The sequence below is a fragment of the Saccoglossus kowalevskii genome, chromosome 8 (assembly GCF_978046115.1).
Source record: "Saccoglossus kowalevskii chromosome 8, keSacKowa6.1, whole genome shotgun sequence".
In the NCBI taxonomy this organism is placed as follows: Eukaryota; Metazoa; Hemichordata; class Enteropneusta; family Harrimaniidae; genus Saccoglossus; species Saccoglossus kowalevskii.
In genome coordinates, this window is record NC_140648.1 from 20341347 (window position 1) to 20368448 (window position 27102).

At 34.0% G+C, this 27102-nt stretch overlaps 2 protein-coding genes across 3 annotated transcripts; both read left to right on the plus strand.

Moving 5' to 3' along the window:
* Positions 1-3758: 3758 nt before the first annotated feature.
* Positions 3759-9965, plus strand: LOC102802325 (uncharacterized). The gene is made up of 3 exons (XM_006823397.3): positions 3759-3965; positions 7689-8111; positions 9701-9965. The coding sequence occupies exons 2-3, from the start codon at positions 7726-7728 to the stop codon at positions 9963-9965; spliced, it is 651 nt and encodes a 216-aa protein (XP_006823460.2). The 5' UTR covers positions 3759-3965; positions 7689-7725.
* Positions 9966-15571: 5606 nt separating this feature from the next.
* Positions 15572-24191, plus strand: LOC144360976 (uncharacterized). Of its 2 annotated transcripts, none has more exons than XM_085502949.1 (2): positions 15572-15710; positions 23103-24191. In XM_085502949.1, exon 2 carries the CDS (start codon positions 23285-23287, stop codon positions 23771-23773), a length of 489 nt encoding a protein of 162 aa, XP_085359075.1. In that variant the 5' UTR covers positions 15572-15710; positions 23103-23284; the 3' UTR covers positions 23774-24191. The 2 variants fall into 2 exon arrangements, with proteins under 2 accessions (XP_085359075.1, XP_085359074.1); XM_085502948.1 differs by having other exon boundaries at positions 15572-15706.
* The last annotated feature ends 2911 nt before the right edge of the window (positions 24192-27102 follow it).

Here is a 27102-nt window from a genome sequence, read left to right on the forward strand (position 1 = left end):
TTGAATTCTATATTTGAAATAAATCACATGTCAACAAGTCATAAGGTGTGCCACCGATACCCTCGTAAATATGTGTTAGACCCGATGCCTCACAGGTGTATATGAAGTACGTTATTGTACAAATCAGAACATACAACGCGCAAACGTATACGTTTTTTTTTCATTGTTTCGATAGGTGCCAGTTTTAGTTCACGATAAATCCAATCAGATTTAAAGGGCGGTATGTAGTTGTCGCGCTGCGCATGTGCGACATTTGTGTTGATAAACATTGATTTTCCCACAATCCATTGCGCTCTTCTAATGGAAAGCACAAGTATGAGGTTTGACCTGGACACGACTTACGCTAATTACCGTCAGTGACTCCTTCGATACCTTCCCAATCACCTGCTTGGTAACGTCTCAGTTTTTACTCGGTGATCTGCGCAACAGTCAAAGTCGCCTTGTTTGTTTATATGAGACCCATATATCTGGCGCATGCGTCGCGCGACGACTGTGGCCCTTTAAATCCGATGTAAGTATAGGCGCTGCTTTTTCAAATTAATGGTGTTTTAATTTCCATATTTTATTTTTTCTCCTTATTCATTTTTTTTAACGACTACCACCGTATAAAAGCTTGGTATCTGCTTCAAACTTCACTTCACTGCATATTAAAAATAATTTATTACAGTTTTTTAAGCATTTAGTTACGAAATTTGGCAACTGTGTCGTTAGCATCATCTAATCATCTCCACATGGAGCAGCATTCGATAAAAAGTGTGACAGCTAAGGTATGTGTTTTTCAAGATGGCTAAAGAGCGACCTGAGATCCTCGTAAATATCGCATCAGAATCGTAACAATCAATCATGGTGGAGTTAATGGTCACTCAATTATCATCAAACGTTGAGATGAGGCTGAACTGCGTCACCTTTTGGCGGTTTGATCAGGAGTTCGGCATTAAAGTAAATGTTACTGTGTATGACGTCGCTGAGGGCGTACCTAGTTATACCTGTGAGGAAATTGCCGATAGCGATGTCTTTACTTCGCGCATTTTCAATTTCCTGCTTAAATATGTGAAAGTAAATACATTGCATCGCAATGTATATGATGTTATTTTAACTTATCAAACGGAATTGTTAAAAGGCGGTAGTCATCGCGCCACGCATGCGCAGATCAACAAGTACAAACCGAGACGTTACAAAGTTTTAATTAGGTATTTTAGGTGATTGGAAGGTATCTAAAGAATCACCGGCGGTAATTAGTGCAAGTCGCGCCTAGGTCAGAACTTATACTTGTGATTTCCATTAGAAGAGCGCATTGGATTGTGGGAAAATCAATGTTTATAAACACAAATGTCGCATATGCTCAGCGGCGACTGCCTTTAAATACGGTGATAATCGAACAGGACACGGCGCGACGATCACGGTCATTTGTATATTCAGTCCGGAAGTTGAGAAGAATGCAGTTTTGTTTTGAAACAATAATTAGAAACTTGTTAAAGGCGTAGAGGGTAATATTGTATCCAGAGGAAACTGTCGTCAAACTGGTGACGCGTGTTTATCAACACCGAGAGCGCTGACGAGTGCATTGTGACTTCTTGCACTTTTTTGCAGGGTAACAAGGTAGGTTTCAAAAGCAAAATTGATTTTTAATTCTCTGTATGTTCTTAATTTATTTTTTCATTTGTTTTGAACGATTGTCGTTATGTAATTCACTTTTCCCTTGAAGTTGATATGAATGTTGTTTAATAGGTGTATTTTGTAGTTTGGGTAGATCGTTTATGAAAATATTGAATAGGTTACAGCCCTGTTTTACTCCCACCCTTGAAGTGAAGTGTTCAGTTAATCCTTCTTCGCTCTTAACTTTATATTTTACATTACTATACATATTTTTGATAATTTTATAGATTTTGCCCGATATTCCAAGCTTTAACAATTTAATATACAATCCCTGATACCAGGCACTGTCAATGGCCCCTTTAAAGTCAATAAAGCATGCTTATATTTTATTTGTATTTTTACTATGATTCTTTTGTATTTTATTATTTTCTTTGTTATTGAAAGTGCTGCTATGATAAAGAAGATATTTGTTAATTATTGTCTTAAGAATGAATATATTATCTGTTGTGCGTCGATCTTTTCGGAATCCGAATTGCTTGTTTGAAAGTATGTTTTTTCTCTCTAGGAATGTGGTTAATCTAATGTTTAGAATGCTTGTAAATAATTTGCCAAGACAAGTTGAAATGGCAGTACGTTTATGCATGGACGTACTCTCTAGTACGTCCATGTCTATGGTAGTACGTCCATGTCTATGGTAGTACGTCCATGATCAAACTGAATTAATCATTAATTTAGGGGCAATATTTACTCCAAATGGGAAATTTAAAACAAACTTATCTATGTTAAAAAATAAATCAATGAAGGCTCGTTTCAGCATCAGACAAACAGTCTTAAACCACAAAATAATCTCACCAGCACTTAGTTTGAAAATTTTCGACCAATTAATTTCATCTATACTCATGTATGGTGCAGAAATCTGGGCCAATGAAATCACAACTGACAGTAACAGTTTAGAGCAAGTTTGCAGTCATTTTTACAGGTTTATCCTAGGAGTGAGTAAAATGACGCCAATTAGTGGTTTGAAAGCAAAACTTGGTAGGTTACCAGTAAAATTAAAAATTAATTTGGCTCAAATTAAATACTGGCATAGACTATATAGTCTGCCTGATAATCACATTTTAAAATTAGCCCTGGATGAAATGATAGAAATTAATTCAAACTGGGTAAGGAATATTAATGCTACACTGGGACATGATCTAATTAAAATAAAAAATGATCCCAATATGGAAAATTGGAATCAAATACTAAAAAAAGTAAAACTCAGACTATCTGAGATATATATTCAAAGATGGAGAGAAGAACTAAATTTCAGTGAAACCAATGAAAATAGGGTAACAAAACTGAGAACATACAAACTACTTATATTCTAAGTAAGTTATAATATGGAAAATTATTTGCAAAACATTTCAAATTTCTGCCTCAGGAAAATGCTTTCAAAATTCCGTCTGAGTGACCACAACTTAGAAATAGAATTAGGTAGAAGAACAAAGCCCAAAATAGAATTAGAAAATAGACACTGTAATAAATGTAACACTAAAGCATTAGGAGATGAAAAACATTTCCTGCTATTTTGTACTGGCTATATAGAACAAAGAAAAAAACTGTTTGATGAGTGTGCAATAAATATTTACACAATGGATGTGAATTTCATATTTAAAAAGATTATAGAGAATAATATAGCCTTAGCCAAATACTTAAATAGCACAATTTTTAAAACCACAGAAAGTAATTAATTTTTTCTTTTTTTCTTTTACTAACATTTTATTTTTATCTCTTATGTATTGTATGTTTTTATTTCTTTGTATTTATGTTCCTTACCATACAAAAACCCTCTGAAGGTTTTTAGTAGTGTAATTAAGTTATTATTATTATTATTATTGTTATTATTATTGAATACAGTATTTTGAAATCAGTTTTCAAATTTATCAATTAATTAATGATTCCATAGTTCTGCTGTGTTTATTCTCTTCTTTAAAAACGATTCACCCATCAGTAAATAACACATCATACTGCATTTAATATCTGGCATATTCTATCAAATCAGCGATGGGACGAAACAACGCTATGACGAAAAAGCGTTGGTACGAAACAGCATTGAGAAGAAACAGATTGGGACAAAACAGCTTTGGGGTCGGAATATTGGATTTTAACTCAATATCGTTGAGGGCGCTAAACAGAGTTAATAAATCATTTCTGTCCGGTCAGTTGATATATACTCAGGTCTGTCTTGCATTTCATATGTCGTAGAGCACCGGTCCAAGCATAGAGCGATTGTGAAATAATTGCCAGTTATTGCTAAAAACACGAACCAGGAGTGTTGACGAGCCTTTGTGATTGTACCCGAGCATTCATGACAAGCCGTATTTCAGGTAATTTTACTACAGTCCGGTCCTGTAGGCTGTACTACATTAGCCCTGACACAGTCCCGAGGGACTGTAGCCCTGAGTACAGTCCTGTAGGTTGGCCTCTTTCCGCTAATCTCGGTCCCCACAAACCTCATACATGTGGGGACCGAATAATCAGCGGAAGGAGGCCAACCTACAGGACTGTACTCAGGGCTAGTACTACATGTACTCCGAAGCACGCAGGTCACACAGCTCACACCCACTCTAACTGTCACTGTCTCTTCAACATCACTTATATTCGTGGATTTTATCAATTTAAATGGGTCTATCTCGGGTGTATTGTCCAGTGTTGACACATACGCGCTGACTGTGTTTGAAGATGGAGGTTAAACTCGTGATTGATCTTGACTTTGAACTCTACTTGCCCTCACTCTGTCTTTCTTCGTTGTTCTAGCTGAAATTAAATTTCAATACATCACATGTTTCTTCTTGAGCATTTGAAGCGTGGTGACTGATGTACAGCGCTTGTTCGATTTTAGTTTAAAAAAAAAATATTTTAGCATGCTTTGTAAAAAATACATTGCTTTATGGGTATCGAAAGACGCAGCGTGATGACCACTGCCCTTTATATGTATTAATTAAATGTATTTAATTTAAAATCTATGATTTTTTTCACACGGATGGAATATCAATAACTATAGTTTTGAGAAAATATCACTTTGACTCATTGATGTGGTTTTTATGTGTGATATTATCATAGTCATGTGAAAGCAGTGTACATAATGGGTCAAAGGTCGTACATATACTTATATAATTATTTTTTAATTCAAAAATAAACTGACACCAAAAATAATGGGAAAGAGACAGAATTATACACAGTTCTTAATTTATTCAAATAGCACATGTACAGTAAATGCATTGTTTAATCACAAGGTTTAAATTTGGCTATTTTCCCTGATGGGTGAACTCTGCTATAAAAATCAATCATGTTAAATTACAATTAGTGAGTCACAAAAATATTCACTGGTACCCCCCTCAAAAGGTTTTGCTCATCGTAATCACATGCGTCAGTTTTCACTTCACAACATTTTTTTTTTCAATAATATATGGTTATGTGCTACATACCATAGAAATATTTGTTTTCTGTTTGTGAGAATGTTTTCGTTGATCCAAATCAACTATTATGCATGTAATTCAAAAGCATTGTTCGATAAATGTTTAATTTCCATATTTTCGCTGAATAGTAAAGTCCACTAAATTAAATCCACTAAAACCTGTAAAAAAATAAATAATAGGACTCATTGTTTCAGTGGCAAATTCATGAACTCAGTGAATATATTTGAAACATTATTGAAAATAAATGCTTTTAGAATACATGTATATTTTTAGCCCCGGTGTCGACTTTTTCGAGCGGAGCTTATCATATGAGTGATTGTCCGTCATCGTCGTCGTCGTCGTCGTCGTCCGTCGTCGTCCGTGTCAATGTTTTACTTTTTCGACTTCTTCTTGAAAACTACAAGCCTGAATGCTTTGATACTTTGTGTATATGTACCTTGGGTAGACCTCTCTTAGTTTTGTTCATTTCATGTTGATATCTTCAATTCTCTAATTTTGGTGAATATTTTTGTCATTTTTGGTAAAAAGTGATATTTGCGACTTCTTGTTAAAAACCAATAGTTCAATTGCTTTGATATTACATATATAGATACTACATGTAGACCTTTCTCAGATTTGTTCATTTCGTGATGATATCTTCAATTCTCTAATTTTGGTGAATATTTTTGTCATTTTTGGTAAAAAGTGATATTTTCGACTTCTTGTTAAAAACCGCAAGTCCAATTGCTTTGATACTACATATATAGGTACTACATGTGGACCTCTCTCAGATTTGTTCATTTTGTGATGATATCTTCAATTCTCTAATTTTGGTGAATATTTTTGTCATTTTTTGTAAAAAGTGATATTTTCGACTTCTTGTTAAAAACCAATAGTTCAATTGCTTTGATATTACATATATAGATACTACATGTAGACCTTTCTCAGATTTATTCATTTCGTGATGATATCTTCAATTCTCTAATTTTGGTGAATATTTTTGTCATTTTTGGTAAAAAGTGATATTTTTGACTTCTTGTTAAAAACTGCAAGTCCGATTGCTTTGATATTACATATATAGGTACTACATGTGGACCTCTCTCAGATTTGTTCATTTTGTGATGATACATTGTATCTTCAATTCTCTAATTTTGGTGAATATTTTTGTAATTTTTGGTAAAAAGTGATATTTTCGACTTCTTGTTAAAAACCAAAAGTTCAATTGCTTTGATATTACATATATAGATACTACATGTAGACCTTTCTCAGATTTGTACATTTCGTGATGATATCTTCAATTCTCTAATTTTGGTGAATATTTTTGTCATTTTTGGTAGAAAGTGATATTTTCGACTTCTTGTTAAAAACTGTCCGATTGCTTTGATACTATACATATTGTTCATTTTCTAATGATGTCTTCAGTTCTTTAATTGAAATGTGCATCGCTAACAGCGGAGCTATCTCAGCCGATAGGCTGCTTGTTTCTGTTGTGGTATAAGTGAATTCTTCTGACTAAAAAAATTAAAACCACATAATTTTTCATCATTGAGAGGAGAAGAAAACCATTTGCGGGGTTGTGGCGACTGAATATGTATCTAAGTCAATGTATAATATTTTCAGGCGGGTTCAGGATAATATAACTGAACAGATTTCATGTATCAAAGGATTACTTTATCTTATGAAACATCCCAACAGAATTTGTTCAGTCTGTGTTAGTGCAGGGTGTTTAGTGATGCTATCTGATTTGTATTAAAAGGTCAGTTGAAGAGCTACTATATAGGGTATATATTTCGCAATATTTGTCTTTGAGGTAAGATGACAAAATAATAAACACGTTCACTTTACTAGGCTATGATTTATGATCGGCTGAGTGACAAAGCTGAGACACTATTTGTCTGTTCAATTCCTTCCAAAATATACGACTGAAAATAAGTTTTTGTTTTTTTTCAAAATTGTTTGCACTTTGTTCGGTAATTTAATCTTGCTATTGGCTAAACAATGACTCAGTAATGCACACAGTCCCATTCTGCATCACTGCAGCTTTCAGAAAATGTATATGTTGCCATTTCATGTTACATGTTCAATAAGTTGTATGGACTGTCATAATTCTACTAAATGAAGTCACTCTGTAAATTACCGTAAGTTTACCACAAAAATTAGTTTGCAAACTAATGAAATTGGGGAATTTGGTTTGGAGATAGTTCAGTACATTTGGAATTATCTAACAAAGACATTTTTCTGTCAATACTGACAGCACATAGCGAGTATGGTTGTTTGCCGTTGAATTTCTCCATTATGGACGTTGATATGTTCCTGAGCTGAGAAATGTTTTAAAGTTGATCTATCTACAAATTTAGTTGAAATCCTGTTAAAGTGTGAATAACTTGGCCAAAAATCACATCATTATTATTGCTAAACAAATGAATGTAGAATACAAACTGTTAGATGCTCATTTGTCAATTGAATCAAATGAAATCTCACAAGGCACTGAAAATGGTCTATTATCATTTGAGTACTAGTACTTTACACGTCACCTCCATAAAACTTTGTTTTGATGAATACCTTAAAATAATCTATTGCAGAAATTTGTTGATGAAGGAAAAAAATTATAATATAAAATAATTTACAAAACCAAATTTGTTATGTCTTTAGTATCATGGTGAGCTGAAATCTACGTTCCTTGTTGAGTATGGCGAAGAAAAAAAAACAGTCCTCGGAAGAAACATCAACCATGAATGAAGATGAATTCAGAAGAAAAAACCTGAGTAAATTGTACAATATGAACGACAAAGTCATGGGCCTCATGTTTATGATGATATTCACTGCCCCACTTTTGTTAGTTGCATTTGTAACCATGGGAACGAAGCATGATTTGGCATTGACTATACCTCTGCTGATTGGTGGTTTGGTGGTTCTTATTGCGATATCAGTATGTGTTGCTAAATTCTGCCTAAGGCCGCGGATGTTGAACGAATTGGATAAAACAAATCGAGGAAGTGGTGATGCAGGCGTTAACGTGGAAACACCGGAAATTACAGGAGTGTGTGTACAACCAGAGAAAGAAAAGTTGTTAAAGTAGGTATACAAATTGACAAATATTGTTTTTGTTTTTTTGCTGAAACATTCCACATTTTGAATTCATGTTTTGTTTTTCACATTTTTTACATTCTTGATTTTCATGTTATGCTCATTTTGGATTTCTGATTACCCATGGATGCTATTAATTACACTTTGCACTTATGTGAAACATCACTCCTAGATCCAGGTTAAACATGAAATATGTAAAAATATAAAAAGTAGATATCCTGCGCTGACCTTTTCACACATTTCATTCTGAGAGTGCTGGAGGTTCTTTTTCCAAGCATACAAACAAATCTAACTTAACCTCACCAGTTCCCTCTTTTCATAACAAATTCACAAAATAGTCTCGTTTATAGTCTGCACTTTCCTTCGGAAGATTGAGAAAGAAATAGCCAAATTTTCTGGGTAAAAACTGAAACTTGACTCAAATTTTGTACGTTGGCTCTAAAAATAGCATTCTTTTCCAGAATTATTGAAGAATATGAGAAAAAAGTGCTGGGTAATTTGGGTAGTTTATTTTTTGCCTATTCAAAATCTCATCATTTTATATTGTATATCTGGTCAGTGGATGGTGTCTCACATCCACTGCAATTTACAAAGTGTTAATTAATTTGTGTAAATATTTATAATTGTGGATTTACATGTACTTTTACAAATGACAGGTTGTGATTCATCATTGGGATGCTTTTTTGTACCGCCCTCTATGGCAAAACTGGTTCTTATCATATGACACCCAGATCATTTCAAAATTGTATTAATCTGCACTAGTGATGTCTGTCTACAGTCACTGTTGCTGTGATTAGTCAATTTTCTACAACCATTTTGAGTTTCTAAGTGATCATCATTTTTTTTTTTTTTTAATTTAACGTAAACCACATCTATGGATATCCCAAAATGACATTCATCACAAATGGCAAAACTCACTTGAGACATAAAGTGTCATCTTTCTTTCCATTTAATTCTTTCACAGTTGAGGAACATTTTGGACATTCATGTTTACATTTTTTTCGTTATTAATTAATGAAGTGTCAGCGAAATATGAATATAAAAGATAAAGTAAAGATTCAAGGCTTTCAAATTCAGGTCTGGAAAAATCAAAAGCGAAACATGCAAGTAAAAAATGTTGGCTGATGAGTATGTTTCTTTTACGTTTTTGACTTACACATTACACAGATGATGATCTCTATATTACTTTATATATTTATTATATTATGATTATAATCTAAGTTAATGGCTTTCTTTGGTATACCGGTAAATCGTACTGCATACTCCATTATTAAAATTACAGTAGAAACAAAAAACATTGTTGTGTCCCATAATCCAAGGGATGAATGGATACATTTTTTGTACTGTGAAATACTTGATTTTAGCTGAAATTAATTTTCACTGAAAATACTTTTTGTGTGTTGTATGGGATTTATTTTCCTGGTTTTTGACAAGTTGAATGTAAAATTTGGGGAAAAAAATATACTCGCTGGATTTTATTTTCAATGAATCTTTCCTTTTAGCAAAAATAGCGAATATTTCAAGCAAGAATAAAGTATTTTACAGTATACATTTTTTCTATCTTTTTTGTTTTTCAGACAACTGAATGATGACCACTCAACTGATATCACAGAGACCTTAAATCATTCACCAAACCGTATAAGTGAGGTTTTGATTACGGTTGAGAACCTGAACAATGATGTACTGGAAGATTTAGATGTAACTATGGAAACTGAGTATGGAAGCAGCAACAAAACTGACCTAATACGGTCTAAGTTTCATCATGACGTGCAACAAAGTGTTGATATCCAATGTACTGGCATTCCAAATGAACAAGATATATCGGTAATCAAAGTAAAATAATGTATTCTTCTTTAATCAATGGTAGCATTATTGTATTTGTCCGATACACCACCCATCCAAAACCACGCCCATGTATCTTTCAGCAGGTTGGTTATTTTTGATTTAAAAAAAAATGATGTCAGTTATTTAATGAGTCTCATTCATTTACTTCAGATCAAAGTTTCAGAAATCTGCTGTAAGTATCGGTTTTCTAATTTACGAGTCATTTTAGACTATTTAAGAATATGATGGTGAAATTTTGACTTGTGTGAATGGGTAAACTCCATTTGACAATGATACGGCAGCACTTATATATCACTTCCATATTGTGGTCTGTTTGCTATCCGAAGCTATTCAAAATTTGTTTGGCTGGCACCATGCACCCAGCATTGTGATTAGTTATCAAACTCAAAAATACGACCCAACCTTCAAAACTTTACTGAGGGCGGTGTTTCGGACAAATACAGTACAGAGTTTTATTAAAATTACATTTATTTATTCACAAAACAGTGACACAGGAATATAATGATTTATATTATAAATTGGTCCTGGAATTGGATTTCACCAATGGTCTTTATGCAACATTCATTTGAATTCTGTGAAAAAAATTACGCAACTACCCGGTACCCTGTTTTATTTTCATTTCATTTTAATAATAGAAGTTTAGGGTGCCCTCTATTGCTAAAAATCTGCATCATTTTCAGTGAAAAAAATGACTAGAAATATACTGTAAAATACTTTATTTTTGCTTGGAATTTATTTTCGCTATTTCCGTTGAAGTAATGATTCAGTGAAAATAAAATCCAGCGAATATACCTTTTTTCCTATATTTTACATACAACTTATCAACAATCAGTGAAAATAAATCCCATACAAAATGTCTTTTCAGCAGCGAAAATTAATCGCAGCTAAAATAAAGTATTTTACAGTAATTAGATTAGTGCGGAGAGGGGGGGGGGGTCTTACCCAGGCCAAACTAGAACCCTGACCTTATTATCTTTCAACACATTCTGGATCACAGATTCATCATTTCATAGAAATACAGTGCATGTTTTCTTATCCTGAGATCTATGCTGACTTCATTCAAAGAATAGTGAATACATTAATTGAGATTGGTTTTGCAAGCATGTGGATATCAGTTGATAACCTGAAATGGACTACAGTTGATCAAACACAAAGGGTGGTAGCCTGAAATATCTGAATAGTGCTATCCTCTGCTATACACATAAGGAACACATGTTCATACTGACCAATATAGGTCTTTTAACGTAGTACGTGATTGCTCATACAATTTTCTAGATATACTGCAGCCATTGTCAGCCTGTCGCTGTTTACAATACTGTAAAATACTTTATATTCGCTTTGAAATCATTTTCACTATTCTCACTGAAGGAATGATTCAGTGAAAAAAAATCCAGCGAGTATACCCTTTTTACCTATATTTTACCGGGTACATTCAACTCATCAAAAATCAGTGAACATAAATTTCATATAAATAATGTCATTTCAGCAAAAATTAATTCCAGCTAAAATAAAGTATTTTACAATATGCACACATGTACCGGGTATACATTTTGTTTTCATTGGATAATTGTAATTATGTGTTGTACCAAGGATTTATATGATAAGGATATAACACTGTATGGTGACGTGTGATGAGCAAACTCTTGTGCTTTGCGAGCATATGTAAACAATCCCAATTTGGCATGTAATTTGAACATATAGTTTGATAACATCACAGGATGCATGGAAAATTTATCACACACTTTGCAAATAAACACTGACACTATCAAAAAAGGTCAGAGATGAAGACAGACAAGTTCTTTCACAGACTCAATATGTGAAATATAGGTTTTTCTTGCAATTTTGTGATCAAATCACAGTTTGCGTGACTTCTTTAATTGGCATGTAATCTGCATCACATATCACCCACTTTATATACACTCGTATTATAAATCTTTGGCAATACATAATATGTAACTAATACAGGACTTGTTCACTTTTCTCTCATTAAATTTACATATTAAATTGCAATATGAATATTCATGATCAAACTTTGAACATAGCAATCAGATAGCCGATATTGACACTGAATTTCTGGAGCAAGAGTAATTATCAGTGAATTAAATCAGGGGGTTATTTCTAAAATATGTAAATTTACTTTAAAAGTAGCAGACTTGGCAGATAGGCAATATCTGTATGCTGACAATTAATGTCAAGATAATGTACTACACTATGTGATTAGTATTCAGAGACAGTCCTGCAAGAACTAGTAGTTAAATCAGTTTTGTAAGATTGACTCACACCCACCCATCCATCTATCCATTCAAGTATGTATCATACAAATTGATCTTGTTTAAAACAGTAAACAGTGTTTCCACAATCTTTTCCTAGATCAACTGAATGCATATACTGTAAGCCATAGTGTGATTACTCTGTCTGTAGTGTCTTTGTATGAATGATTCAGTAAGTAGTGCGCCCTCTAGTGACAATGTACATATACATGTCTGTAATTTATCATTCATTCACAAAATTTTGTGAAAGTTGCTGTTACTCTCCGTATTAACGTTACTTCAACAAAATGTTGCAAGGAATTCGTGAATATTTGTCTTCGGCAAAATTATAGTGGTTAATTATTACAGTGTGCAAAATATGAAATTTTGTTTTTCCTTTAAAAAAGTCACACAACATCCAAAGCGCAGTGGTTGTCGGATTTCATGTAAATAAACAATGTATTTTACACGCATTGTATACATCGCTATGAGTCCCATATTGAACAGGACGCAGCACGACGACTGCCGCCCTTTAAGAAGATGTACTTTTGTAACATATAAAGGGCAACGGTCATCGTGCATGTCGTCAGATTTCATGTATCGAACATACAATGTATATTCTTGTCATATTGACGATGCATCGCAACAACTGTCGCATTTTTTACAACAGAGTTTCAGGTTGAAGCCTACTCATAAAGAAAATACTCTGAAATTATTCGTCTTTCAATAAATTTCATACAGCCTGTTTTTTCAAAAAAAAATTGTGGTCAGTATTTGAACCTTTTTACAATTAGTTCCTAATGTGGAGATATCAAATTATAGGCTGGTACTTTTTGTCTTTCTGAATTTATTTCCAATATCTGGGTTTTAAAGAGCGACAGAAAATGCAATGTTGCTTTAACATTATGTGATATGGAACTGTTCAAAAAATACAATTTTTAAATAATATTTGGACAGTTTTCTCAAAACGCATCACAACAGAATACTGTTTCATGTAACCACGGAGCTATACGAACTTTATTCTTGTAACCGAGTAAACGTTGTCATGTAATTTATGCGCATGCGCCCTGAACTTCAAAATTATGAGTAGTCTTCAACCTTTCAGGGAATTATAGCGTTGAATGTAAATACCAAACAAGTATAAGGTGTAAATGGATATATACGAGGGCTGGTGAATAACAAATATCAGGCGGCCATCTTGAAGTGACACTCGGTGATGTGATACAAAATCTACACGTGTACAGATTAAGGGCAAAAACAGGTTTTGCTTCTTGTTGTGTCACTCGTCAGTTTATAACCTAAACCTCACATTTATTGCAATTTGGCGTATCAGTGAACTTTGCCATGTGCAAAAGAATAGGGAAATGTTTGTTTTCTATTTCAGAGGGTGTTTTGTCAATTTCAATTTAGCTTTAATACATGTACTGTAAAATACTTTATTTTAGCTGGAATTAATTTTCGCTGAAAAGACATTTCTGATGCCTTGTATGGAATTAATTTTAACTGATTTTTGACAAATTTAATGTAAAATATAGAAAAAAAGGTATATTCGCTGGATTTTATTTTCACTGAATCATTCCTTCAGCGAAAATAGCGATTAATTCCAAGCGAAAATAAAGTATTCTACAGTATTTTAAAGCATTAATTAAAAAAAATGTTGAATAAAATTGAATCTTGAAGAATAATTTTAGTAAAATAAAAAAATTAAAACATCATTTTCCAGGGCGAGAATCAAAATAATTTTTTGTCCCAACTATTATTTATTACATACTTAATGTGTTGTGTCTGTATGTATGAAGTAAAATTTGGAAATAAATTATATTAAAGTAAATAATCTGATTAATAGCACAGCTGTTATTAGTCATTTCATCTACTTTAATATCAGAATATGACTGGTTGTATCCTACTAAAAATAGAAGTACAATATTTGATCTAATAATAGCACAGGTAATTATGGAAATGGTTTAGTGGTGTGTCCATGGTCAAAATAGGTTGTATTTTACATTGTAATGATTCGGGAATACATTAAATGCTTGCTTCTAGTTGAGATGTGTTTCTAACCAAGCTAATATCATACTAGAGGTTTTACACACTGAATAAATATTTGTTTGTCTACCCCCCCGCCCCTTCCCCCCTTGAAGATACAATAAACTTATTTTATTATTTTGAGTCGAATATTTTATTCAAATATTTCTGTTTTTATTACCCACTGGTATGGTCTAACACAGTTAAATCTTCAATGGAAATGCAAAATAAAGTACGTCCTTGGGCAATATTGGTTCCTAAGTTGTACCATCTGCTCCTATACCCACCCACATCTCAATAAAGGAGAACAATAGAGACACATAGTTTCTTTCAATCAGTGTCATTGTTATAAACCATCACATTAACATCTCTCTTTGTTTTCACTCACTGGTTGTAAAATACTTCTTCCTGTATTAGATCAACAAGTAATACAAACACTTTACATTGTGTTGTCTTTTTTTCAGTAAATTCAGTGTATTGTCCTTTATAGGACACCTGTTTCAAAAAGTTTGTGTAAATGTATATAAACTTTATTTGTATAACACAGATGTGTATTATTTAAAAATAAATGTTGATAAAATATAATTCAAATCGTTTACTTGTTTTCTGCTTATTATTGAGTCAATGTACTGTATTCACTGGGTTTTAATTACACCATTTTTGCTAATAAGAAGAATTTGCTAAATTAACTCAATGTGAATTCTAACTATAGAGCTTAATGTTTCACAGAAAAATCCAATGAAAATTTAAAAGTACCGAAAACATTGAAATTAAATTCCTGTTATATTCATATTTAAAGAATATATTCTTTAATCATTAAAAAAAGAATTTTTTGGCATTTTGTGTCATAATTTGTTTTGCTTTGATATTTGCATACCAGATCGAATTGCATGTTTTTGTTTGATTCCGGACCAATGAACTTTAAAAATATCAGTAGCAGCTGTTAGCCTATTTGAATGTAAATAGTTATTTACTATCAAAGTAAGTCGAGAGTGTTTAATAATGACCCATTGTCCCGAAATTCTAACTTTTACGTGTGACAAAGAAAGTGTCCTTCTATATTATGAGATGAAACATAATTTTATTGAAATGTTGAGGATAATTGGAAAAAAACGCATAATTTAGTCACATAATTAACACAAGTTTGTTAGAACGATGCTTGTGTTTCGAAATTCGTAACCTCAAACCCGACAAACCGCAACTTGGCACAAAGGGTAAAAGCTCAACACGGGGCTCAACAAAGCCACGGCGAAGAGCGCCCTCAAATGGACAGCTTGTGATCTTTGTCCTCGCGTATGCAAATATTACTGTGCCGTGACGTCACAAAGCAAGGGTGACGAGAGAAAGCGATATACGAGTAAAGCTCAATGAGAAAGTGAGATAGGACTGGAGAGCATCGATCATTAACAATGAGCAGGAGAAATGCATTACATTGTATCAGCTGTTTGTGGATTTGAACTTGATGTACGTGAGTATTTCATCTTATTGCGTGATTTACTTTCTCTCTTGTAAATATTCAGTAGTATTTCCGGAGACGATGTAAATGGTGTATGGATGATGATCTTCCTTAACCCAAGTGTAACAATATAATTATAATTTATCGTCTTTGTATGAGGTGGCATACCGTGGGTACGACTTCCAATATGAACTGGTGTACAAACAAAAACAAAAAAATCGGCGTCGTGGCGGATTAAATTAAATTACGAAACGTGTGAGCGAGGATTATTCAAGACCTGGCTGTGAATTGGACAAAGAAATACCTTTTCGGCTCGACGAATATTAACATAGACGATTCAATCGATTTGCATCCCTGCGTGTGTGTGTGTTTGTGTGGAGTACAATTCTATTTCGAGCTCACAGCTCATGCATGTCTCAGTATAACGGACCTTTACATGCAATGTCGGAGTCCACATAGTGTGAGGAAAAAAACAAACAAGAAAAAACACCCACATATGTGCCTCACTACGTCGTCTGCTGCTGTTATGTCGGTGTACGGCTTTCACGATCAGCTGTGGTACAGCTTTCATAACGTGAATCACGTTGTAGTATTTATGCCAAACACTATTTAGCGCTTATCGACGGCGACAGGAATTTGATTGACTGTAGTAAGCACACATTTTTATATATCTATGTACTATTTTTGGCGCTTTTCATAAAATATAAAATACAAATTTTCAGCTATACGGCAGGCGGCATTTGGTGCAAACGCACTCGCGTAAGTATATCGTACACTGTACATTCTTTATGATATGTAATTGGTTTATATGGCTGTAAATCAGGCGGCTGTCGTGTCTTTCACCGCATTAATTAACAAAAAAAAAACTAAGGGTCACCGCGACCAAATCGAGACGGATCAATTTATATACCCGTGCATAACAATAAATATGTGCGATATGTCGTTGTATCGTGATATGTTTTGATAACAGTGTCGCGTACAATAAATTGTAAATTCCAACCACGTATACTACGACGAAATAATCATCGCTACGAGTATTCCATCTCAGTGAGCCGCGAAATCAAGTTTCTTTTTTGAAAAAAAAAAAGAAAAATTAAATCGCTAACTAACTAACACTGATGGTTTTTCGGATAGCGGTAGATTCAAATCTCAATCGCTATGTTGCCGCAGTAACGACATTTCAGTCGTATATCCAATATGAGACGTAAGTGAGACCCATATACCAGCAATGTATCGGCAGGTATTATTGAACACTAACATATAGTCACGTGAGAGCGCGTGACCGTAATTTTACATCAACCAATTGCCGTAGTTTACTAGAGCACTGATAGTAAGAATAATGGTCCATGTAATGCATGAATGCCCAGGAGATTTACTTGATTCAGAAACCATTAATTTCCATGTGACACTTTAAACCTCCGTTATAGTATTTGTTTATTTATATTTATTTACATGTATATACACTCACATATAATGCGTTTGCATGTAGGTATTTCCCTTTTTTTTAGAACAAAGTATCTCAAAACAAAAATGCTGGCTTCTATATTATTACGTCAATTTTGAACCACAATGGCTACCCAATCCAATCCAAGCAGGTACATTGTAATTTTAAAACGACGTCAGCAATTGCCTCCGATTGTTCTTGTTATGACCTCGGACAACTAATAGTTGTCTGAGTTATGGCATAGATTAGGTAACGTGTTTTACGAACACGTGGGTAGGTGTATTTCGTGTATGGGCTTGATTTTTGTTTATAGCTTCCGGTCTACCGTACGTTGATTTGTCTAATTTACATCATTGCGTCGTGATACCGGCTTATAAATATAGAACATGTCCGCAATGAAAATGGCGAATAAAACAAAGGACAGACGGATTGTGCCTTGTTAGTAACCAAATTGGCACCGTTTACTTTGTCAGAGCGTCCAGTCGTCTAATAATGTACGTGCAGAAGACCGTTGTCATAATAACCCCCACCGGGCGGTCACGGGATGTAAACGGAAACGGCATCGTGACCGGGGGACAATGCAGTTTTGTACGCTCCTGCATACAACGGGAAATTAAATCAGGTCTTTTTCTCGGGCAAATCCCGAGACATTGTAATAACCATGTACTTCAGCCCCCCCCCCGTAAGGATTGTGTAGCAGTTGTATGTACCGGCTTCAGGATCGCATAGCGGACAGGCGCGTAAACAACGCTCTCAAACAGCACAGCGGATATTAAGAATGTGAGACAATTTGGGTCCATTGAAGTATGTTTAATAATTGTGTTAGATAATGCATGGTGATACATGCATAGTATTATGACTTATTATAAACAAAAAATGTTGTTTTGGTCGCGCGCCGTCAAACTAAAGTAAGTTGACTAAATACTAATAACCAACTTAAATGCGCATGCGTATTGAATAAAGTTCGCGAAATCAAAATATTGGTCGGTGACATATGGTTCAAAAATTATTTAAAGTGTCTAGACAGTTTCCCCTGAAATACTGATGAACAGTGAATTAAAAGAGTCCACATACTGTTCACTAATACAAAAATAATCAATTACAAGAGAACTGGTGATGGTTGTAGAACCATAACTGCCTCAGCTCAAAGATTGTTATGTAATACAGGGGAATGTGAAGGGAAATGTATTGTAATGTTACCTCTGTGTAATTTACAATATAGCTGCATTAACCTTCACTGTGAAGGACAATATGGGAGTTGACTTAAGGTAGAGATACAGTTTACTTGACAGGTATTTTAATTAGTTAATTAGGAAACCAAGATGACCTCCCTTGTTCACAAAACTAGATATTTTCGGAAAGCTTATGACTGATAGAAGCAAGGCTGGTACAATTTTGCGAAACAGTAGTTTCCAGATACGCAATCGACACATTGTAGGATATCAAAATATGGATGATAAACAGTGAGTGATATTTCCCGAGATGTATAATGTAGCTGGAATTGAAGTAAAGGAGTGACCTATTAATCCATGAAACATACTCGCACATATCCGTACATATCAGCATGTCTTATTGTGTGTGGGCAAAGCTGTCATGCACACAATCGGAAAAATATGTTATTACTGTAAATAATTATGAACAATAAAAACTGAAATTTAGAAAAACTATGAACAATTAATAAGGAAAATATGTGATTTGCTGTACAGTTTCCATAAAATTATTACAAGTCCCAGAAGTGCATACAAGTCGTCAAAACGTACAGTTTGGTGACAGTTGGGAATGATACCAAGATTTAACAATTCCATGAGAATATCGGAACGTTTTTTAACACATGAAACAACTGTGCATTGGTCGAAGTTTGTATGGTTTCAATAGGCATACAATCAACTGTATATATTTTGACAATAAACCCCTCATTTACATTGTGCAAATACAAACAAGATATTAAACCTTCTTGATAGTAACAAGTAAGTGTTGTATAAACTCAAATGAAAAGTCTGGAGTCACGGCGAATACTTCTAGCGAGTCACCCCTCTAAAAACGTCATTACTGTGCCAATGACATTGAACTTTGCTCTTCCATAAAGCAGCAGTTTCCATCTTCAAATAATCAAAATAACCTTGATACCCTGGCGAAGCATGTCCATTGTTTCACAACGACTGTTCCAAGGGATTTTCGTCTTCTCAATTTCTCAAGATAAACGTCCCATGGTTGTTTTGTTTACTAGAAGGACACGTCTTTTGGCAGCATTGCACAAAAAAGTAGCAAATACTGTTACTGAAGCACAGAGTTTGCATGAATTTTTCTCCATGGCCATTCACGCAAACTGCAAGCGAAGTCTTTTATCTCATCCATAGTTGTTGACACTTTGCAACCGCCTTGATGGATGTATTGTGACGTATTTTGACCCCGGATTCTGACCTTGCATTCTAGCTAAATTTACTGCCCTTTCAAACCAGCTCAATTTCCTTTAATTATTACATCCAAATTTAATTTTATTTAAAACCAACATTTATTTCACAGTCACTTTAGTTGTCACTTTTCTAAAATTATTTCACAGATCAAAAGAATTTTCACTCCCATCATGCAATCTCCCATAGTACTTCCGCAGACACAGTGGCGATCGCCAACATATCTACAAATAACCTCGCTCTCAGGAGCTGAGGAATAATTGACACGTTTTGGCGCGACAGAAATATTGTGTTCTGCAGAAATAACGATTATAATACCATTAGTTCACTATAAACTACAGAACGAAATATACATGATACCAACATTCGGTATCGAATTAATATGTTGAACGGAAGACTAATTAATCATAATGGCTTTCATTTAAAGAACGGTTATCGATGTCAATTTCAATGGCAAAATATTTCCGGAGACTCGATAAATCAGGTACCAGGGCATTAAACACACCAAGTTATGATTTCTCCATAAACCTGTACCTCAAAAGTTGAATAGCTCTTCGGAGGCTGATAAACACCGAAGCGTCAAAAAACTATTACAGTGTATATACAAAGCATACAATTTCTCTTCGACTCCAGCAATACAACGACTGAACTACAAACAACTAATTGGCATACTATTTAAATATATATACAATCCACGTTTGAGGTGTATTCGGTCTGAAGTTTTTTTGGAGGTACACATGAGTAAATGTGACTAAATAGTTAGTAGTAGTTTGACAGAAAAATACAATGACTATTATGTTTTTGTAATGATAAAAATGTAATATTCGCTCACAGAAGCAGAGCAATAAAAACTAGCGATTAATTGAAAGACAAATTACTGAGAAATTAACACCTTACGGGAGAGCTTACAACAATAGTGTTATTATATTAATATCGTTGTTATACAATAAAACACTTTTGTTTTGTTGGCACCATAGTACCGTAACGGTTAAATGGTCGTCGTGGTTATGCAACGTACGACCCGGTTTCGAGTTTAAACAAATAATGTCACCTTCCCAATGCATGAACTCTAAAGCTATATAAAATCACCAAGTAAAATGCCATTGCGCATGTTAAAACAATTGTTTTTGGTGTAAGGCACATGTGCATTTGCCATGTTAATATAATTTTACCACACAACCTAATCAGAATTTTGCAGTATAGAACGAGGCTACCCTGTCTGCATATAATGAAAATGACGGTTACATAAATTGAAACACGTTCACATGCTTTTTCTTATTATATTATAAATATTTTTAGCTAGTTTGGTCCGTATTTTATAAAACTATATAGTTAGCCTTTTTTTCAGAATATTATTTTTATTAATATAAATGATTATGAATAATTTAACAATAGTTTAATTTCCTCTGTGAATTCACGTCACGATTGCCGCTAAGTGTCAGTAGTTCTTTTGATACGCACACGAATACCGTCTTTATTACAATCCATTGCGCTACGATACCATAAAATCGTCACTCTTGTTCATGATATTCGCATTTGTATTATTTGGTGAAATAAACAAATAAAAACAATATTGCGTTAGGCGGCTTAGTATTATATTGCTTATATCCATACATGTGTCCGTATGTGGCCAGAATGCAATATCCGCTGCCAGGATCCAGCTTTGTGTTCATGTACGCAGCCTCTTGCTATTTATGTAATTGATTTATGTTCGATGTACGGTGTCAGGTGTACGGTGTACAGGGTTACACATACGATGCACTGTGTCAAACGTTCCACCGTCAGCGGAGTTTTGATTGTAAACAGTTTCTCAGGGGAGGAGCGTATTTAAATCGGCCCCAGAGACTACCACTACTTTCCAAAAAGGATGATCAATCGATAGATCAGTATCTAGATAGTGTAGCAATGATTTGAACACATTTGTGTCTTCGTCGACATTGCTGTTCATCACATACTAATGGACAGCGACCCGCTGTGACTAATCGCGTAAATTTAAACAACACATTTGAAAAGATGACTTTAGTGTGTACTGCGTTTAAATTTCATGATGAAAGCAATGTTTCTTTCACGTTTTGCACTCTGTATCCAACATGGCGCGTCGCGTTTTAATTCAAAATATAACCTTATTAAATTCGACACAGTTTCTATTTTCTCTGTGTTGTGGCACAGCCGTACACGATATATGTGTCCAATTCGATCACTCATCATACTAATACAACTGTTATAATTGTATGGGGTAGTTTCTACCAGCTGGCAACATTATTTCAAGTTTGTTAAAGCGGGGGAGTCGTCACCTGCGCATGCGTTAGATGGGCATAGCGTTTCAGTGTTTAAAAACAAACGTCTACCCATGAGCCTTTGCGTTTTTAGCATGTGTTGTTATCGTCGCTTGGGACTCAATTCCCGCGCGTGCGCAGGTGACGACCCTATAAATGAGCCAGAAATTATATGTTGTCTTTGTAGTCACCTTTCAAGCTAAGTTCTAAATAATCTATAAAACAACCCCATATGCTACTGTAATATTATTTTGGTACATTTGGACTAACTTATATATGTATCGTTCAACGTGGTATTATTAAGGACATATCTTATACATTAATTTGCATAACTATTAGTGGAAACCAGCATACAAATTCCCACCACGCATGCGCGTTTTCGATCTTCTAGCAAATAACCATCAACGAACATATATATTGAAATTGACTTTTTGAACGCCGTTCCCCTCATTAGTTGGTTGTTGCTAATTTGTCTGTAATTTATTTATTAATACTGGAGCAAATGGACATAATAACAGATCTTGGTCAACATTGTTACTACGAAGATAAAGAAAAAAAAGGTTATGTGTATTGATTTTGTGAAAGTTCTCACGAGTTAATGTTGGCATTCAGGGTAAAGGTAAAACAGATCTACTCACAATATTCGAGAAAATTCGTTAAACATTACTGAATGAACACATTTCGCGAATACACCCACATCAAATTGTTGTTCAGTCTACGCTAGCTGAATTATTCACCCAATCACCATTGAATGTGTAACTATTGCGTAATGCACTTAACATGCAAAAGAAGTCCACTAGATACAGTACACGTAATTCGCGCTACTTGATATCGGAGAAACCGTATGAAGAAACAACGTTCTCATTACCTCCCAAAAATTTGACAATGTCATGGAAACGGAAAGATTATTTATCACAAAACACGATTACGCGAACCAATTACAGGAAATATACCATTTACGGGTTTCTGGTACGCACGATATTCTGTCTGATTACATCAGCAACTTGCAGGCCCGTTCGTAGCCGGTTCATGACGCGCACTACCCGTTTCGTGTGTGCAAACCAAATGAATGTAACTCTTTGCGGAAGTCGCGGCGATGTTTCCTATCGAACATTTACCTTCCTTGTTGTGGTATGATGGATATATGTTTGGAGGACGATTTCAGAGATTACAATGTGACTGGTTACGAACTAAACGGAAACTTATTACAATGTGTACAGTATATAGATATATCTCTAATGCATTTTAATTTTTTTTTTCAATTCTGTTTCAGACTCCTCAAAATAGTGAATCTGAACGTATCTGAAAAAAGACATAGTTTGCGTTAAATCAGATTGTACTATGAGCTAGGCTTATCTTTATCATCGTGTTTATTTGAGTGTTGTCATGGATACTAGTGAACAGTAGTTATGCAATCTAGACGCTGTTGATTGATGTTGCCATGGAGACAGAACGATGGCAAGGAATAAGAAAGATGAAAACCACTGCGATCAAAGCGACCAAAGAACAACACAATCAACGAACAATGATAAACAGGAGACGCGCGAGGAGCAAACACCGGGGGAAATCACGCGTCTGCGGGAGGATGAGCCAGCGGGCGACCCCAACCGTGATGACACAGTCACGACGGTGAACACTCATAGTAGGATTCCTGACTTTACGCAGAATAACGAGATTCGCCAGTTGGCCATGTTTCTTGTAGCGTTCTCTGTAGCAATTGTGGGTATAGCGTTACTCGTTCTACGAGATAACGTTGCTATGCTCGTCTGCGGTATTCTGTTCCTCTCGACGGCCGTACTGTCATTTCTGATTGCCGCGGTGTGGCGCTGTTGTGACGTCAAACGTTTTACCACTATCGGGACGGAATACACAGTTGCACCACCGGCCATTTCTGAGACGGAGGACGCAGTCCCCGAACAAACAGATCAGATATCTCCGGTTTGATCACAGTGTTGTATCACCTATGTATATTTGCTTTTTTTATCGGTACTGTTGCGACGTTGGTGGCGCTGTTTATTTGACTGCCATTTTACAAGTCTGCAACCGAAAATGGTTTTGAAAAGTGTACGAATTGTTTCCATCGCCGGATACATTTTAATCGTTAATCGTCTTCTTAGCATATCGCTTAGCGTCACTGTATGTAATATAATCACCTATTGGACGACGATCTAAATAGGATCTTTTCTGCTATCTCTACCGAGTGCAATCATTTATATATAAACACATTTATGTCAATCTCTCGCTACGTAAACTTATCCTACTATGGAGTTCTACACTTATATCTTCAATACTTTTATTTCTAACTATACTTTTGTTTTCACTGAATTTTTTTAGTGAAGTAAAATCTATGTTATCTGTGGTACACATTTTGTTGCTTTAATGCGCAATTTATCTGCGCATTGTGTGGCTGTTCCATGTTAAACGTGACGTAGTTCGTATTAGAAATACGATATCGAACCATTTTACCGGCTCTGTTGTAATAAGTACACAGCACAGAAAAACTTTACGGTTATGGACGATCGTCTTACCCCGCGCTGACTGCTACATGAACCTGGTCAGAAGGGCCGCTGGGACAAAACATAGCTGTCTAATCTTGCAAACAAACCCCATACTAAGCGTTATATGTTACGACCAGTCACGTGACCTGAACATTTTTTAACTTCTCAATCTGCATTCAAGTATCCCTATAGGTGTGCACACTTTTGAACACAACATCTAAAGCCATCACTTGTTAAAGTTTTTCAGTTGCCAAAAAAACTGAACGCCCTCCCTGCATGCTATTGAGTAACATGTATAGATGTAACTTGCCATACGAGAACTATGCCTATCGAAAAAAAACACACTTTCAAAGTCAAGGATTCGATGATTACCTGAGTGACATTCAGAAAATTGGATAAATATTCATACAGACAGGGTAACATTATATTAGTATATATTACCAGCCCAATAACATTATACTAATGTGTGGTAAAATGTACTAGTATATACTAACAACCAACTAACAAACTACTAACAACCAACTAACAAAATACTAATATACTTATGTGTGCTAACCATATACTAGTATATACTAACAACCAACTAACAAAATACTAATATACTTATGTGTGCTAACCATATACCAGTATTACTAACAACCTACTAACAAATACTAATATACTAATGTGTGGTAACAATATACTAGTATATACCACCAACCAACTAACAAAATACTAATATACTAATATGTGATAATATTTTAGTACATACTAACAACCGACTAACACAATACTAAAGTGTCGTAACAATATACTAGTATATTCTAACAACCTACTAACACAATACTAGTCTGTGGTAACAATATACTAGTATATATTAACAACCTACTACCAAATACTAATATACTAATGTGTGATAACAATATACTAGTATATACTAACAACATACTAACAAAATACTAATGTGTGGTAACAAAATACTAGTATATACTACCAACTGACTAACAAATACTGATATACTAATGTGTGATAACAATATACTAGTATATACTAACAACCTATTAACAAAATACTAATGTGTGGTAACAATATACTAGTATATACTACCAACCGACTAATAAATACTCATATACTAATGTTTGAAAACAATATACTAGTATAGACTAACAACCTACTAACAAAATTCTAAGGTGTGGTAACAATATATTAGTATATACTAACACAATACAAAAGAGTAATAACAATATACTAGTATATACTAACTTCTAACAACATGCTAACCACATACCAGTATTACTAACAACCTACTAACAAATACTAATATACTAATGTGTGGTAACAATATACTAGTATATACTACCAACCAACTAACTAATAAAATACTAATATACTAATATGTGATAATATTTTAGTACATACTAACAACCAACAAACACAATACTAAAGTGTCGTAACAATATACTAGTATATTCTAACAACCTACTAACACAATACTAATGTGTTAACAATATACTAGTATATACTAACAACCTTCTAACAAAATACTAAAATACTAATGTGTGGTAACAATATACTAGTATATACTACAAACCGACTAACAATATACTAGTATATACAAACAACATACTAACAAAATACTAATATACTAATGTGTGAAAACAATATACTAGTATATACTAACAACCTGCTCACAAACTACTAACAACCTACTAACAAAATACTAATATACTAATGTTTGAAAACAGTATACTAGTATTTACTAACAATCTACTAACAAAATAATAATGTGTGGTAAAAATATACTAGTATATACTACCAACCGACTAACAAACTACTAACAACCAGCTAACAAAATGATAGTATACTAAAGTGTGATAACAATATACTAGTATGTACTAACAACCTACTAACAACATACTAACATATTATTGTTTGAAAACAATATACTAGTATATACTACCAACAGACTAACAAATACTAATATACTAATGTGCGATAACAAGATACTAGTATATACTACCAACTGACTAACAAATACTGATATACTAATGTGTGATAACAATATACTTGGTATATACTACCAACTGACTAACAAAATACTAATGTGTGATAACAATATACTAGTATATACTACCAACTGACTAACAAATACTGATATACGAATGTGTGATAACAATATACTAGTATATACTAACAATTACTCACAAACTACTAACAACCTACTAACAAAATACTAATATACTAATGTGTGAAAACAATATACTAGTATATACTATCATTCTACTAACAAAATACTAATGTGTGGTAACAATATACTAGTATATACTACCAACTGACTGACAAAATACTAATATACTAATGTGTGGTAGCAATATACTAGTATATACTAACAACCTACTAACACAATACTAAAGTGTGATAACAATATACTAGTATATACTAACAACATACTAACAAAATACTAATGTGTGATATCAATATACAAGCATATACTACCAACTAACTAACAAAATACTAATATACTAATGTGTGAAAACAATATACTAGTATGTACTAACAACCTACTCACAAACTACTAACAACCTACTAACAAAATACTAATATACTAATGTTTGAAAACAGTATACTAGTATTTACTAACAATCTACTAACAAAATACTGATGTGTGGTAAAAATATACTAGTATATACTACCAACCGACTAACAAATACTAATATACTAATGTGTGAAAACAATATACTAATATATACTAACAACCTACTAACAAACTACTAACAACCAGCTAACAAAATGATA

What these genes read in the sequence shown, in the direction of transcription:
- LOC102802325 (XM_006823397.3), top strand. Translation starts at nt 7,726, where the DNA reads ATGGCGAAGAAAAAAAAACAGTCCTCGGAAGAAACATCAACCATGAAT. An exon ending in GAGAAAGAAAAGTTGTTAAA is followed by an intron (nt 8,112 to 9,700) that starts GTAGGTATACAA and finishes TTTGTTTTTCAG; the next exon opens with ACAACTGAATGATGACCACT.
- LOC144360976 (XM_085502949.1), top strand. Translation starts at nt 23,285, where the DNA reads ATGGCAAGGAATAAGAAAGATGAAAACCACTGCGATCAAAGCGACCAA.